This window comes from Falco naumanni, chromosome 5, assembly GCF_017639655.2.
Source record: "Falco naumanni isolate bFalNau1 chromosome 5, bFalNau1.pat, whole genome shotgun sequence".
In the NCBI taxonomy this organism is placed as follows: domain Eukaryota; kingdom Metazoa; phylum Chordata; class Aves; order Falconiformes; family Falconidae; genus Falco; species Falco naumanni.
This window is the reverse complement of record NC_054058.1, coordinates 64337372-64352957: the sequence shown is the minus strand read 5'-3', so window position 1 is coordinate 64352957 and position 15586 is coordinate 64337372. Positions and strand designations below refer to the sequence as shown.

The window sequence follows — 15586 nt, the reverse complement described above, 5'->3', positions numbered from 1 at the left end:
CAAGAGGGTTCACTAACGTCCTCCTCAAGACTGCTCAGTGGACTTCAGCTCATCTGTAGTAGTTCCTCCAACTTAGAATCTGGACACTGGTATTTTTGAAATGTCATGGACTATTGATAAGCATCTAAGCACTTAAATCTTGACTGTGACAAAAGCTCACTTTTAAATCTTTGCTCATCTAATCAAAGAATCCCAAAGAACTCTTTTTTTTCCCTTCTCTCTCTGTCCCACAGGCATGTCATTGTTCCAGGTAAAATACAATGACTGTTTACTGTCCCGACAGAGGCTAGCTTGGTAGTTAAGGTCTCTCCTGTTAAGTAGGAGATGTGGCATCATATCTCAGATAGAGGAGGGGAACTGAGTTTCTCCTTAAAAGGATGCTGATCATTGGGCTCTTGAACAGGAGAAGAGGTGTGATGGTATTTTGACCTGCACCTCATCAGTGATAATCTCCTGAGAAAGCTTCATGCAGGATCGGGACCATTAACAAAGAGGGGTGGAGAGATGGGAAATGTGTGAATACACAAAAACTATGATGTGAAGAAAGGTGCTGAACTGCCCAGTGGCATCAGACACATCTAAACATGGACAGAAAAGGGCCCTTGTGCACCTGACAGTGGTGGTGCTGTGTGATTGTGCTCAGTGATGTGACTCCAGCCTACTTGCCTCTGAAAATCCGAAGTTCAGCAGTATCAAAATAAAACCTCATAGGTGCGTAGCAGCAAAGGCTGGTGGTGTCTGATCCACACCTCGGCTCCAGGGCACCACTGGCTGTACCCAAACCATTCCTGATGGAGAAGGCTGAAAAACTGAAAAGAACTACCTAAATATCAGACTGTCACACTCCAGCCAAAGGGAATTTAGCGAATCAGATCAAAATTTGACCAGTCTGATACGAGTGAAGTAACTTTCCATCTCCAGAGAAAGTTGACAACTGGAAACTTGGCAACTGGTCTCGGTTTCTTCACTGGTTTTCCTTTAATCAGAGTTAATTTTTCCACAAGAGCCAGTGTTCTTGCTTCTCCCTAGTGTTTAATAGTGTGTAATATGAAGCGATAATGTTAGAAGTTAACACTGTTAACATGGTGATGGGCTTCTGCTGTAGGGTAACATGCCAAAACCAGTGACTTGAGGTACACAAAGAGTGAAAGCCAGAGTTTTTAAAAAAACATCTTTTTTTCCCTTAAAGGGAAATGATTGTTCTTACAAAACATTTTTTTTTAAAACTAAGTTTAGAAGTTTACAAGAGTCCTGTTGATGACCAGCCAGCTTTGAGAAAAGTCCTGGTATTGTGGGTGTCTTTGCAGGGCTGGAGTTGATTAGTTGTCTGGGATAATGCCCAGACATGGCCGTGCTGTTATTTGCAGGGTTGGGTTTTCTTGTCTTGCTCATTTCCCAACTGTTCTGACAACTCATAAAAACACCATCGCCCTGATAAAGGAGCAGGACAGCACCGTTTGTGGGAGCTGGTCAGCAAAAGACACTTGCTTTCTGCTCCCAGCTTTGCTACTGGCAAGCAGAGTGGCTGTAGAAGTGTGCTTAAGGAGAGCTTTCCCAACAAGCTCCTGCGTGGGCATTAAATAATTCCCTGGATTTGCTGATGAAGAGGGAAACACATTTGATGAGTTGTGAATGAGTGTGGGAGCTACCCAGGCACTTGATGTGTGTTGAAGACCCACCTTTGGCTTCCCTACGTCGGGCCTCAGTGTCCCGTGTCGGAGTCCGGTGCCCCATCAGTTTGTACGGTGAGAGGCAGGCAAGAGGAGATGCGGGTGAGCCACTGGATGGGCTCACTCGGACGCTTGCTTTTGTTCTCTTGGGAATCGCTGCAGCTTGGTAACTAGTATAGTGGGCTGTGTGATGAGATGGGAACCAGCTGGGAAGCTGTGGGTAAATCTGTGTTGTAGTTTCCCCCTGTGTGAGATAGGGAGTGTGCTCCTGCCCTTCCTCGTAGAGTGCTCTGAGGTGTACGGATGATCAGAGCTGCGTAAGACATTCCGCATTGCTTTAGGTGTCTCTAATGGCACTTTCTGGAAGAGTGGTTTGAGTAATTGTTTCTAAGGGCCCAATGGTAAATCAGATTTTACTTCTAGGAAATAACCTAGCTGAATAACTCAAACTGCCATTTTACATGGTACTTTGCAGCATTAAGGGAAGCCCTTGCCTGAAAATGCTTAATCCTACAAGGTTTTCAAAATACTAGCAAATCCTCAGGTTGCTGGATTTAAAAAGACAGAAAACAACTCAGAACTAACCAACCCCAACCCCACTCCCCACCATAAATACATTACTCTTTGCAATATGACTTCGTTTTTCATTTCTGATGAACCACGTTCATGGGTGCTGGGGAAACTTAACGCTCATCATCCTGAAATAATTTGCAAGCCCCTCAAGAATTAAGAACAGGCGTTAGGTAAAGAGCTAAATTATATTAAAAACAGTGCAGGCTCACTGTGGGGTCATTCATGTGCATGCAATGCAGAGTGTTCAAACACATGGTCTGGTGCTTTTAAGAGATTTGGTTTTCTTCTATTTATCTCCTTAGGCAAAGTGTAGACTATTAAAGCTTAGATTCCGTGAGCCAATAGTAAGAATCATTTTTATTCTGAGAGACTTAGGATTAAATGGATTGGCACATGTGTTTTGTTGTACAGAGTGGACACACACTGGGTTTCAGGCACACGTCCTGCAAACTCTTTTTGTGTTGACTTCATTAATATTCTTTTAATACAGTCAAGGCACGCAGCATGCAGATGCTTAAGCATATTGCTGACCTCAAGTACATGAATTTCCCCTTTAGTGTTCAGTGTGTAATGGCACACACGACTTTGTGCCTGGTTGAGCTGTCGGAAGTATTTTCATTTTTTTATTAAATTGAGCCACTGTGGTGGCAGCAAATGGAATCTGCTTTGGGTGGGAGGATCTGTCTCAAAGAAAAATTATGGATAAACAGGAGATATTTGGGGTTAGCTAGCAGCATTTGATGCAGTTACCGTATCAAACTGATGTGTCATCTACAGTATGTTTGACACACTGATCCAATCTGGGACCAATTCTCATTGCATCTAACGCTTACCCTGTGCAGCTTTGTACCTAACTTGGCACCTGTAAGCTGCTCCTGCTTGTGCAACACCTGAGATCATGCTCAGTGTGGTGAGGGACTGCTTTTAAACCCGTCAGTGCTGTCGGTGTTGTTTCTCTATAGGTTCTCAGCATGGTGATCAATGCAGCTTACAAGCCAGGGAGTGTTTTACGAGAACTGCAGCTAGTGGAAGACCCTCAGTGGAATTTCCAAGAGGAAACACTTAAAGCAAAGTAAGTCTTCAGTGTGTGCTTTTTTATTTGGGAGGCTTCAAAAAGGGAAATAACTGGGGGAGAAAAAGGAACAAAGGTTTTTTTTCTGTTGTGAGAGTTTTACTTTTTCTAATTATCGTTTGCATCATTGGATCATTTGACTCATTCTATAGCAGCTTAAGAATTGAAATATTCACCTGAATGGTTCATTTCTATTGGCTTTCTCCAAGCAGCCATCCAGATTTTGATGAAAACTGCCATGTTTATTCAGTGAAGTCCTGAGTTTTATGATAAGCTGTTCCTATAAGCTTGGCTATTATTCAATTAACTCAATTCCTGGCTTTCTAAATGTAGGAGTATTACAGTTTTTAATATAGAGCCTGTCATTCTGATGCAGAAAAAACCTGGTGAGAACAAATGCCACACAAAAAAAGTGCAAACAAAACATAGCAGGGACACATTTTTGAGCATTTTTAAGACAAAATGCAAACAGATTTGAGATTCAGGTGGAGATCTGAGGCCTTTCTAGAATATATGTTTCAATTATCATGTAAACACCACCTAAGAAAACTGTATCTAGAAAATACTCAATTTCCCCTTCGAACTTTAAAATCTACCCATTTATCCCTTCTTTATGTAATGGGCACTACGCTTAAGATGTATTTCAACAACCATTGTCTCTCTGAAAGAGGGGAGTCGCACCTAAGCTCTCTCCAGAGGAGCAGTTCTTCCCGCTTCAAGATGGATGTCAACAAATAGTTCTCTGAAGACAGCTCTCTCCACTGACTAACTTGACTTTTTGAGGACTGAAGTTCAATGCAGCGAATCTCACCCTTCGTACTGAACTCTTGTTACACCTTTTCAAATAAAAGCAATTTTCTCTTGGTTATTTGAAGTGATTGGCTGTCAAATATGGCACTGTTGATTGCTATTGTAGTCGGTCTTTGGCCATGCAGATATTGCACAATGCGTGCTTTGGTTGAGGGGAAGAATTGAGAACCTTTTATTCTGCGTCCTCAGAAATGGCTTTTCTAAAGAGGATTGAAAATAGAAATGAAAAGGTACTAGAAAGCCCTATTTCTAATTTGCTTCTTTCATCCATGTGGAAAGTCATGTTTTTGTGTTTGTCAGTTGAAATTTTGTGGATGGAAATCTAAAAGTCATCCTTGCGCATGCAGATTTTCATTAAAAACAAGCCACTGTCCATGACCTGGGTTTCATTGATTCCAGGCTGCCACACCTTGTACTAGCAACCATTAGATAACAGAGTCCTACTTAGCAGCTGTGAAAACAAGTTGTAATGCCCCATCTTAATCTACTATCCTGAAAGGAATTGAGCTTGTGGACAGTTTTCCTGTTAGCAGTATCCAAAATAGGACTTTGTTGGGATTTCTCATTTAAGTGTGGAGATCTGCCTGGTGCAGAAGTAGCAGTATCTGGTTCTTAAGGCTGCTGCAATCCTTATTTCTGATGGGAGACAGCCTGAAAAACGTTTAACTGACCATCAAACGCAGGGATGTCTTGTCCTTGACAGTCAGCTATGTCTACAACCCAATCCACTGCGAACCCCATCAGCCTGCTGACTCCAGTTGTGCTTACACCAGGAAGACCAATTCAGTTATGGGCTGCTAGAGACTGTCACTCATCCGTATCACATCAAATAATTATCTTCCCTCACTGTTACCTGATGTGCTAATCATACTGTCATGAGCACCTCCATCTCTGTTACTGTCCCCCATGATGCCCATTCATTCCTGGGTCTGTTCCCTCCTCCCATGTATTTAGCAGGGCAGGCAGCCTGCTGGGATATACCTTCTGTCTACATAGCCAGCCAGATAAAAGTCTACCACTGCTTTCCAGCAAGGAGGTTTTGTTATTTTATGTTGGCCATCCAGTCACAGCCTGCGTACGTGTTCCTGTATGATGGCTACCCCAGGAGGCAGCAACCTCCACTCTTCAGTGTGTCATGCAGCGGCTTTCAACTTTATGAAGCTATAGAATGGATCATTACAGGCTCAGAGCTGGGACAGCAAGGTTTGGAGTGACTTCTGAGCATAGCAATGTGTTCTAATGCAGTGTGGCAATGTCCTCTGGCTCCTGAGGAGACAGAGCTCATGGCCGGGGACAGCATCTTGTTGCTGTAGCTATCTGCCTTCTAGGGCTGGAGCTCTGCTCACAGAGCAGTGCTTGGTGCTCACACCAGCTTGCCTGTGTGCAGCTTGAGTACTTTTAAGAGTGGGTGACAGAGCGTTGACAACAGCCCTGAGACTGTTGTGCTACCCTAGGACTTCCTTCTTTTTTCCTTCCTCGGTTTGCTTGAGTTGCTTCATCAAGAAGCATACCAAGGTTTTAATTGCATTTGGTTGTGCAGAAGCAGAAAAGAAAACATGGTCGTGAAATCAGATGCCATGGGATGTGCAAACGGCACATGACACCTTACATCAGGTATGACAGTCAGTTGCGTTCCAGAATCTTAAACAGAGACCCGTAACGAGCAAACGCCTGTCTGTACTGACTTCCAGCTACGCCAGCTCCCGATGGTGTCTTGCTGCTAATGATGACAGCTCTACAGCCAGCTGGAGCGTCTGTGCTGTAATGTGACATGTCGTGTCACCGCCTTCCTTCTGATGTAAACTGACAACTCCTTGGATCTTGACAATGTTGTTGTTTGTTTGCGGCGGTGGCTGCAGTAGGGTAGAGCAAAGGGGAGGGAGGAGGACGGTGAAGAGCAGACTGCTTTTCCCACTGGCCCAAATGCCAAACTGTGCACTGCCAGGAATGCGTTATCTGAGTCCTAGGGCAACCTGCATTTAGTTTACTCTGCTGTCATGAGTGAACAGCGCAGAATCAATTACACTAGCCTTGCAAAGAAGATAAACAATTTAGATTGTCTGAAGAGATGTGTCTGCAATGTGTGATGGCAGTCGCTTCCCATCAGCGCTGCTGGCTCTCTGTGAAAATAGTCAAACCTGATTTATTGGTGATGATGAGTTAGAAATGTCAGGCCTGATCCTCTGAATTCTCATGAGGGCCAGCCGAAGCTGTAGGCATTCAACCCTTATAGTTCTGATGCGTTAAGTTCAGTGCCTACATCTAGATTTGGCTCCCCAGTTTTACATAAAATGCTTGAGGGACTTTATGCTTTTTAAGGGTTTTAATTTCTAAGGGCTGTAAGTGGGGCTGTTTGGACTTACTCATTTTTGCAGGACTTGCAGCACGCGCAGAGAATTATCTCCTGGGTCTTGCATGAAAACCAGTTAATCAAAACAAGAAAGATGAGTATTCCTAGGCTCCTTCATTAAATGAAATTTTGAGAGCTGCCCAAATCCAGCAGCTGAACTGTAGGAATATTTACCCCATTGCAGCCATCATTGCTTATTTATGAGGCTGCATTTCGAAGTCTTTTCACTGTGGGTGCTTTAGTTAGAAGGCTGACTTTCACTTGTAATAGATGATGCTGAGGTGTTTGAAGTCTTCTTTGCCTCAGCCTTTGCTGGCAAGGGTTGCTCTCAGGCCTCCCAGGTCCCTGTTAGTTTGAGTGAAGTGTTACCCACAGTAAATGGAAGAAAGCTAGAGACACTGTAAGCAAACTGGAGGTGCACAAGTGCATGGAGCCAGGTGAGATGCAGTCAACTGTGCTTGAGAGAGCTGGCCAATGTCACTGCAGGACCACTTGCTGTCAGGTTCGAAAGCTGATGATGATCAGGGAAGTGTCCTCTTCAACAAGGGCAAGAAGGAGAATCCAAGCAATTACAGGCTGTTAGCCTAACATTCCTGTGAAGGTTATTAGGCAAATCCTCCTGGAAGCTATATATTCCTCCATGAGGAAGCTATAGACCATGCAGGACTAACAGCTGACAGGCAAGAACCAGCATGGATTTGCAAAGGGCAGGTTGTGCCTGATGTGATAACTGGTTTGGTGGCTGAGGGAGAAGCAGTGGAAGTTCGTTTTGTTGATTTTATCAAGGCTTTTGACACAGTCTCCAGTAACATCCTTAAAGCCAAGCTGTGGAGATATGGATTGAACGTGTGCATGGTGAGTGGGAAGCTGGCTGGACAACTGAACCCAAAGGGGTTCATGTAGTAAGGATATATCAAGCTGTAGCCCTATATATAGTAACAAATTAGGTACTATATATAGGTACTATATATATAGGTATATGGTTTATTAGGTACTATAAATTGTAGTACAAATTAGGTAAATGGAACCAAAGGGTTCAGTGATACGGTGTCCAAGTGGCAGCCAGTTATTAACGGTACTCCTCAAAGGTCGGTACAAAGCTACAGCTCATATGATCTGGTTTGTCTTCCACGTCAGCTCTGCTGTGTACTTTCTGAGGCACTGCAAGGGTGAATTAGTGTGACCAGGTGGCCTTCCATGCTGAATACTGGAGACAGAAGTCATTAAAACCAGTGGAATGTCTTAAACCCTTTGTTTCCATGATCAGGAGGAGTCTTTATGAGACATGTCTGTACAACCAGAACAACTCCAGGGCCCTTTCTGAACCCTGTCTTCGAGAGTATAAAATGTCACTGGATGATTGAATAGCTTAGAGGAAGGTAACTTCTCTTAGTTGGGAGACTTTAAGCTAGTAAGACAGATTGGAAATTTCTTGGAGAAGAATAGATAAGGGTTCTTGGTCCCCCAAAAGGGAATTGAAGCTTTTAGCCTCTGAGTTATTCAAACTAGTCTCGGGGATTGTCAGAACTGTGGGCTGTAACCCTTACGATGAGACTTTTGAAAATGCGGGTAGTCTTAGTGTTCTTGCTCTTTGAGGTATCTTCAGCACAAGACTTTTCATGTCATCACACAGTGGTCCCTAACTGGAGCTCCTAGAACTCACTTTGTTCTCATGAACCTCTGATCTGTTTTATCACCAAAGGAAGCTTCAACAGAAAGATGATGCTGCCAGCAAAGTGCTATTAACTTAATGTTGTTGCTCATGGATCAGCAAAGATCCCAAGTATATTTTTTTGTGGAAATAATTTCAGCCATAAGGGTTTCTCCACTTTTGGGGATGTGAGGGCAAAGAAGGGGGAAGAGGAAGGGAAGATTTCTTTGGCTTTAGCTGAAAAACCTTCTTTAAAAGAACGATGATTTCTAACAAAACTGAAAATGTTATGCTTGATACGGCTATTTTCCAAGTCTCCAGTGTGTTGCCGTGCTGTGCATGCAGGTTACTCTACTGCTTACAAGTGGCTGGGAGTCCTATTATGAAAACATCAATAGCAGTGTTAGTAGTTGGTAATTTTTTGAGTGATGCTAATGGAAAAGGGTTTTCTGATTGTATCCAAAGGCGCTCTTTCCACATGGCTGTCCTGGAACAGCTCAGATTACATTTGGTGGTGTTTGTGTTAAAAATCTTTAGTGTGTGAGGAATATGGAAAATATTAGTAGAACCTGGTTTATAGTTGAAAGAGGTGCTGCCAAGGCAAAAATCATGTAAAAAATAATACTGTGGCCAGTACTAACACCTTGGGTTATTGAGACTGATTGCTGCAGTCACGTTGATCTCCATTTTGCCATCCGCTCTGTTAATTACTGTGTGGGTTGCATTCAAACCAGACTGTGAAATCAGTCAGTTGTTAATTTTCCTGGTTTCATCTTTTTCTTTCACCAGGCACTTCAGTACAATGGGTCCTTTCTGGGCAGCCAAACACAATAGGAAGCGCATAGTCAGTAGAAGTCAGCCATCCTTGAATAATACCCATCAGGCAGCTTTCTTAGCTTATAAGAAAGTACATCAAGAGGCAATTTGATTACAGTGCTTTTGCAGGGAAACAAAACCAGATGCAGTGTTTTCATCCTAGTGGTGAAAGTCAGAACAAGGACAAATAAATTTAAGTTAAATGCAGACACATCCAGACATAAAATGAGGCATGGGCTCATGAGGTAGAGGTACAGGTGCTCCCACTGCCAGGATTCTTCCAGTGTGGAGACCCTTGAGGGGTGGCTGGTGCTTTCTGGAAGAGATGCTTTAGTCCAAGCAAACTTGTTTGGGTTCAAGTGAAGGTAACAGTGAAATTCTGCAGTTACTGACCTAGTGATCTAGGCTGTTGTTAAACTTTATGGCTCCTGGAGAAGTAATAAGGGCAGGAGTCTTTTCAAACACATTGAAAAGAAATATAAAACGTTTATAAGTAGAGATATTTAAATGCCTGTGGAATTTGTTCTTTTGATGTTGGGTATTGCCAAACCCTCTTTTGCCAGCCTGCCTGTGTAGCTGTTTCACAGGGAAGCTAGGGTGGCAGTGCTCTGTACCTGGAAGGATCCTTTTGCCATCTTATGTCATCGCTCCAGGTCTGTCACGGGGCATAAAGAGCTGGCTCATTAAGTAATTTGTTCATTCATTCATTTGGGTGAATGAATCCAGGATAGTCTTCACGTCTTGGGGTCCTTGGTTGGGCACCAGGTGGGGTATCAGAGCCTGATGCCTTGCAGAAATGCTCATTCAGGTTATGTAAGAGTTCTGTGTTGAGGTGGTAGTTTGGATCAAGTTTTTTACAGCATAAGGATGGTTGGAGTGGGCTGTTCTCAGACCCAAGTTTCATTTGGGTACCCTGCTATAACACATTGTGTACCACAGATTCAAACTTTTCTTATACCCCAGTGTTTCCAGAAAGAGTTTTTGGGAGGGAGAGCAGCAAAAGGTGGTTTCTTCGTTGCTTTGTACAACTCAAACCTACAGAGAGGGAGTAGGGTCCAGGTGCATGTGGTGTAGTTTACCTCTCCGGCTACATCTCCTTTGTTTCACCTTTTTCCTCTTCTTCCGTATCTGACTATCAGCAGCTGATTCCCTGCTGGGGAGCTGTGGGTCTTAATATTCTCACAAATGCTTTGTCTCATTTTTCCTGATGACTGTATCTGTGTCTTTCATTGCCTCCCATCCACTAATCTTTCTTTCACTGTCTCTCCTCTTTTTCTTTTGTGTGTGTTACTTTTCTCTCCTCTAAAGCACATTTATAATGGCTTAGCACCAGGCGCTCGCATGATTGTCTCTTGCATTGCATTCCTCAGGATACGTCAGAGGTGTTTTAAAAACCTTATCTCACTGTTTACAATAGTGTGGTGCTGCTGTTTAATAAATTATGGGGATAATTGGTTTTTCAGAGTTCACATCTACAACGCATTACAGCAGGGATCTTTCTTAGCCATTTATCGCTCAGAAACAGTTCATATAAAACACTGAAATAAATGTTTTAGTGGCACATGGATAACAAATTTAAGACAAACCTTTCATTGGGGATTTTTGCTCTGAGCATTCTCTGTAGGGATTGGTTTTTAGGGCCTGTTGGTACATCCGCATTAAACAGCTCGGGAGACTCCTGATTAGTTCTTCAGGTTCTGTGTTGCCCACATCTCATAGCAGTGAAGTCATCTAGTCCCCGTATGGAGACAGGACAGTTTCACTCAGATATTTCTACACAGTGTGGTTATTCCAGTAACTGCAGCTGGCACAGTGAAACCGTAGGCTTGTTGTGAGCTAGAACATATATGAGAGCTGCCTCGAGAAAGATGGCAAGGGAGAAGACCTTGTATATGTGTATGTATTGTATATGTGTATGTGTATATATTGAGACAGTCTCCAGTGCAGCCCAAACACAGGGTGGTGACCAGAAGCTCTGCAAGACATGTTAGCTTCTCATCACAGGTCAATATATGGAGACTACATCCCTCTCCCCCAAGCTTTGCATCATTTCATAGTATGGGCTTGCTCTCCTGTGTAGTATCCTCCCCGAGCCTACTGTGATCTTTTTTTTCCATCTCTTGCCATATCTACAGATACCACCAGTCTGCACATGCATTCCTTTCTGAATCATGCTCACACCTCTGATTCATTTCACCTTGCCTTTCCTTCCTCAAGTCTATCTGAAGTGGAGCCACTAAAACAAGTAGACCGATTCTGTGTGCCTTCCCAAGAGAGACACCTTTCCAAAAGTCACTAGGGAAAGTATTTTCCTAACAGAGGAACATCTGGTCTGTAGCATCAGGGAACATGGCTTGATTGGTGACATGGGGTCTTGTGCTTTTTTCTAGATACAGAGGGAAGACATACAGGGCGACTGTTAAGATTGTGCGGACGTCGGATCAGGTAGCGGATTTCTGCAGAAGAGTCTGTGCAAAGTTGGAGTGCTGCCCCAACTTGTTCAGTCCTGTGCTGGTGGCTGAAGTCTGCCCAGAAAACTGCTCCATTCATACTAAAACCAAGTACAGTGAGTATTGGCCAAAGTGCTTCTTGTTGCTAGCTGGGCATCAGAGCAGTGGGGAACTGTGCATGAGCTAGTGATGAATAGCAGGAGTTGTGTAATACATTAATAGTGAGTAGGATTCCTCTCATCTAAGACCAGTTAGTTAATCCTGACCAGGCCACCGTAGGCTCCCTTAGTATTCTGTATGGAGAAATAGGCATCTCCAGAAAACTGTCCCTCTCACTCCATCTTCATATATCTGTTCAAAGGTCATTACTTTTTGGAAGTCTTGACTTTTTGTCAAATGCAAAGTTAATATAAGGAGCACATAAAAGGAACCTGTAATGGCTAGCTGAGATTTAAGCTGCTACATCTGGGACAGCTTCGTTGGGTGAGATGAATCCTCTCCTACTAAGTGAAGATTTTCTGGCGTCCGCATCGGCTCAGGCCAGTAACACGATGCAGAGGTGTTGGAAGGAGTTTGGGAGCATTGGCTCTGTCTGCTCAGGAAGGCTGAAGTTAGGCATGTGTTCAGTGCTTTTTATTATCAATGTTAGTGATATTATTGGCTCTTAAACGGGTCAGGAAAATGGAAGTGAGTGCTGTCCGTTGTCCACAAAGGTTGCAAAAAACCCAGAATTACTGATTTAAACCAATTATTAGCTTCTGTTTGGTGCAAGAGTAGAATGTGAAATGGGCTCAGGGAGATACTGAGATCACTGAATATGGGTTTCTCTAGAAGTCTACACCTGATCTAGACTCCCAGCTCCCACGGGTAGCAAATGGAGAGCTGGAGGAGTACAGCTAGGACAGCTCCAGTTGAGATTGTCTCATCTCAGAGTTGGTGGTTGTATGTGGCTGGATGAATTGTTCCTCACATCTCCATTGATTTGACGGAAGGTTCAGCTCAGTTACAAACTTCGACATGTGCGCCAAGTGTCATTTAGTTACCCTAGCTGGTGAAGAGCAGAGTATCTGTCAGCCCCAGGGGATGCTGTAGAGCACCTCAAAAGGCATCTAACACAAGCACCTCATTTAAGGTCAGAGGACTCTCACATCCTTAGTTTCAACTTGGGCCATGAAATAGTTGAAGGTGATAAAAACTTGTTCCTTTGTGCACTGAACAAACATGCATAATTCAGGATAGCTGGCCCTCTTCACTCTCTGCTGAAACCAGTAGCAACTGAAAGTGTATCTAAGACTGTTAACTCATGCAGAAGTGCATTGGATCAAATCTGACACATGTTGGTCTCTCTCCCTCCAAATCACTGCTCGGCTTAGTGGAAGCTTTGCCTAAGTACGTATTGTTAAATTCTGAACTCCTCAGTCATCATCAATAAATCCGTATACATAAGAACTGTAACACTCTGCACTAGTCCAAGATGACATCTTGTATTTACTGGACATTTGTCCCAAATCGGTGTATTTTTAAAGTTCCTCATAAAAGTGCATCTAGAGGGCAGTACTGAATTAGTAGCAAGAAGCAAGCCAAAGTTTCCTTCTCTCGGTGGTTACAGTTTTTAATGGGTATTTCTCCAGCGTATTATTATGGGAAGAGGAAAAAAATCATTAAGCCACCAATTGGGGAAAATAACAACCTGAAAAGTGGACATGTCAAGCCAGCCAGACGCAGAAAGAGGCGGAAATCCATCTTTGTGCAGAAAAAAAGGAGATCGTCAGCTGTCGATTTGAATGCTGCGGGCTCTGCAGAGGTATGTGTTGCACCGGGATAAATCAGCAAAAACCCGTCAGTACCTTTGTGTCCCCCCATTGCATCTTCCTTTTGGGAGGCTTCTCAGCAAACCTCAACATTTCAGTTTTCCATTTTGAATCCCTCCGTGCTACTCTCTTGTTCTCAGATTGGACTGTTTTTTTAGGAACACTTTGAGGACTTTCAGCCTCATCCATTCTGGAGTCAGGAAGTAGCGGTTTTGCTCCCACCTTCATAATGCTCACTAGCTAACATTCTGTCTAATACTATATCTTTGTTTGCTTCCTTGTAAGCCTGTAGGCAAGTGGGTGAGCCTGTTAGATGCTTTGCACAGCACCTAGCAGAGTGAAGGAGGTCGGTGGTCCATGTCTAAGTTCTCTTAAATACTACAGTTAATAATATGGGCCATTGTGGTTTCAAGGGCTTTTACTTTTTTCATCAACCATTCATGATGGTTTTGGCTCACAGCATGAAGCAGTAGACGTTCTAGAAGCTTTAGAATACAAGCAGATGGTTTGTGTCCCAAATAAATGGTATTTGAGGCCTCAGTCTTTCCACTATGCTGTGTGATATGACAGGGTCCCAGCTTTAGCAGTGATTCGTGACCAAATACAGGCTGGAGCAGACTTAGTTCTACGTGGACTGTTCCTGGGTGGTTTTTCCATGATAATAATGACAAAGTTCCTGTGCGGTTGCCCTTCTCAGCTGAGTGCCAGCGACTGGTGCTATGTGCAATGTGAAATAAAGCTGATTTACTTAAATTCCCTCTGCTTCAGCTGGAGGGGTATATTTTAGTCAGCTTTCAGTTAATTGCTTGTACCTTCACGACTTGGTCCTCATTTCGGTGTATATCTGCTTCATTTCCTTAGATTATACCTGCTTCAAAGGAATTTAAACTCACGTTAAGCCTAAACCAAACATTAGTCAAGTTTTAACCTTTCAGCTAATATAACTAACTTTGTCTAAAATTGTTATTTCACTTGCGGCCTGAGCATATGGCTTGGATGTATGCTCATGCTTTGATCAGAGCTAGGCTGTTGAAGCCATTTGGGCAACTTCCATATATATAAAGTTCAAAATACATGGTTTCCATCAGTTGGTGTGTGCTTGCAAGCTCTGTGTGGTGGAAATAACAGGAATCTGGTTCAATATCCTTTAAATGGAAATTTGTGCTTCACCTTCAGCAGTTAGTTGTTGAGCTGAAGGCAGGGAAATCTGGGCAAAATCCTCTGTCCTGGGTTTTACAGAAACACTAGCTAAGAAATCAAGTACAAATATGCACTTGTATATTTAGATGTTTTTTTAAAAAAAATTCCTTTCTTGCAATACCAGCGACATGCACGACAATTTGAAGCAAGGTGAAGGTTTAAATTCAAGCCCGTTTCTGATTTTATTTCATCTCAGGCAACCTGAGTTTCATTTTATCCTTTTAGTACTTTCCATTTCCCCTTTTCATGCACACCTGCAGTGCCACGAAGTTTGAGATACCAGCCCAGCGGAGGAACATTTCATGCCAGATGACTTATTGCCATTGACCTTTTGTTAGAAACAGAAAAAGGATTTGTCCATCGTGTATTTTTTTCTCTTACATTTCATAACAAATCTAAATTGAGGGCTAACCTACTTTAGCACTGTAATGAAAACAAGGTAATTCGGTTAAAGTAAATGTTACCCCGGACTGGCATGGGCACGGGCATGCAGCTTGACCCAGTGCCTTTTGATTTGCTGCTGTATTAATCTCTGAGCCCGGACGCTGTTTCTCTGATGGTCCTTGTGCAGGAGAGTGAGGATGACGAGCCAGACGCGATAGAGGATGAGACGGGAAGCGAGGAAACCAGCTCAGAGCTCCGGGATGACCAGACGGATACCTCCTCCGCTGAGGTCCCCTCTGCCAGGCCCCGGCGAGCGGTCACCTTGCGGAGCAGCACCGAGTTGGACAGACCTCCTCCCATGGAGAGAGCCCGACGGAGCCGGAGACCGCAGCCCCACTCCTGCGGTGAGGTGGAGAAGTGCCCGCAAGTCAAGGAAGTGAGTATGTCCATAGGCTTTCACTCCCAATTAATTGCAGTATTCTTCCTAAATTGACCTTCAGTGCCAAGCCTTCCTCATCTGGGGAGGGCACCTCTGCCCTGGTTCTCCACACAAGGTAGTTTTCTTTATAAGAACTTTTGGGTTTGTTTGTGTTTTTTTTAGGAAGTTAAGCAAGAAGAGGAAGAGAAACTAATCCTGGACAGTAACCCGTTGGAGTGGACCGTGACTGATGTCGTGAGGTTTATTAAACTGACCGACTGTGCACCTCTTGCCAAAATATTTCAGGAGCAGGTAGAAGCCTTCATGTAACTCATCTCTTTGTGCCTGTGGTGCCTATTCACATCACAAAATAAGAGCAGC

General features: G+C 43.5%; 1 protein-coding gene across 2 annotated transcripts in view; it reads left to right on the top strand.

Moving 5' to 3' along the window:
• Positions 1-15586, top strand: part of SFMBT2 (Scm like with four mbt domains 2) — a 122907-nt gene that overhangs the window by 98226 nt on the left and 9095 nt on the right. For both annotated transcript variants that reach the window (XM_040595859.1, XM_040595860.1), the window contains 5 exons: positions 3206-3315; positions 11333-11508; positions 13024-13196; positions 14975-15223; positions 15389-15517. In XM_040595859.1, coding sequence (XP_040451793.1) covers positions 3206-3315; positions 11333-11508; positions 13024-13196; positions 14975-15223; positions 15389-15517 — 837 coding nt within the window. The remainder of the gene's footprint in view (positions 1-3205; positions 3316-11332; positions 11509-13023; positions 13197-14974; positions 15224-15388; positions 15518-15586) is intronic.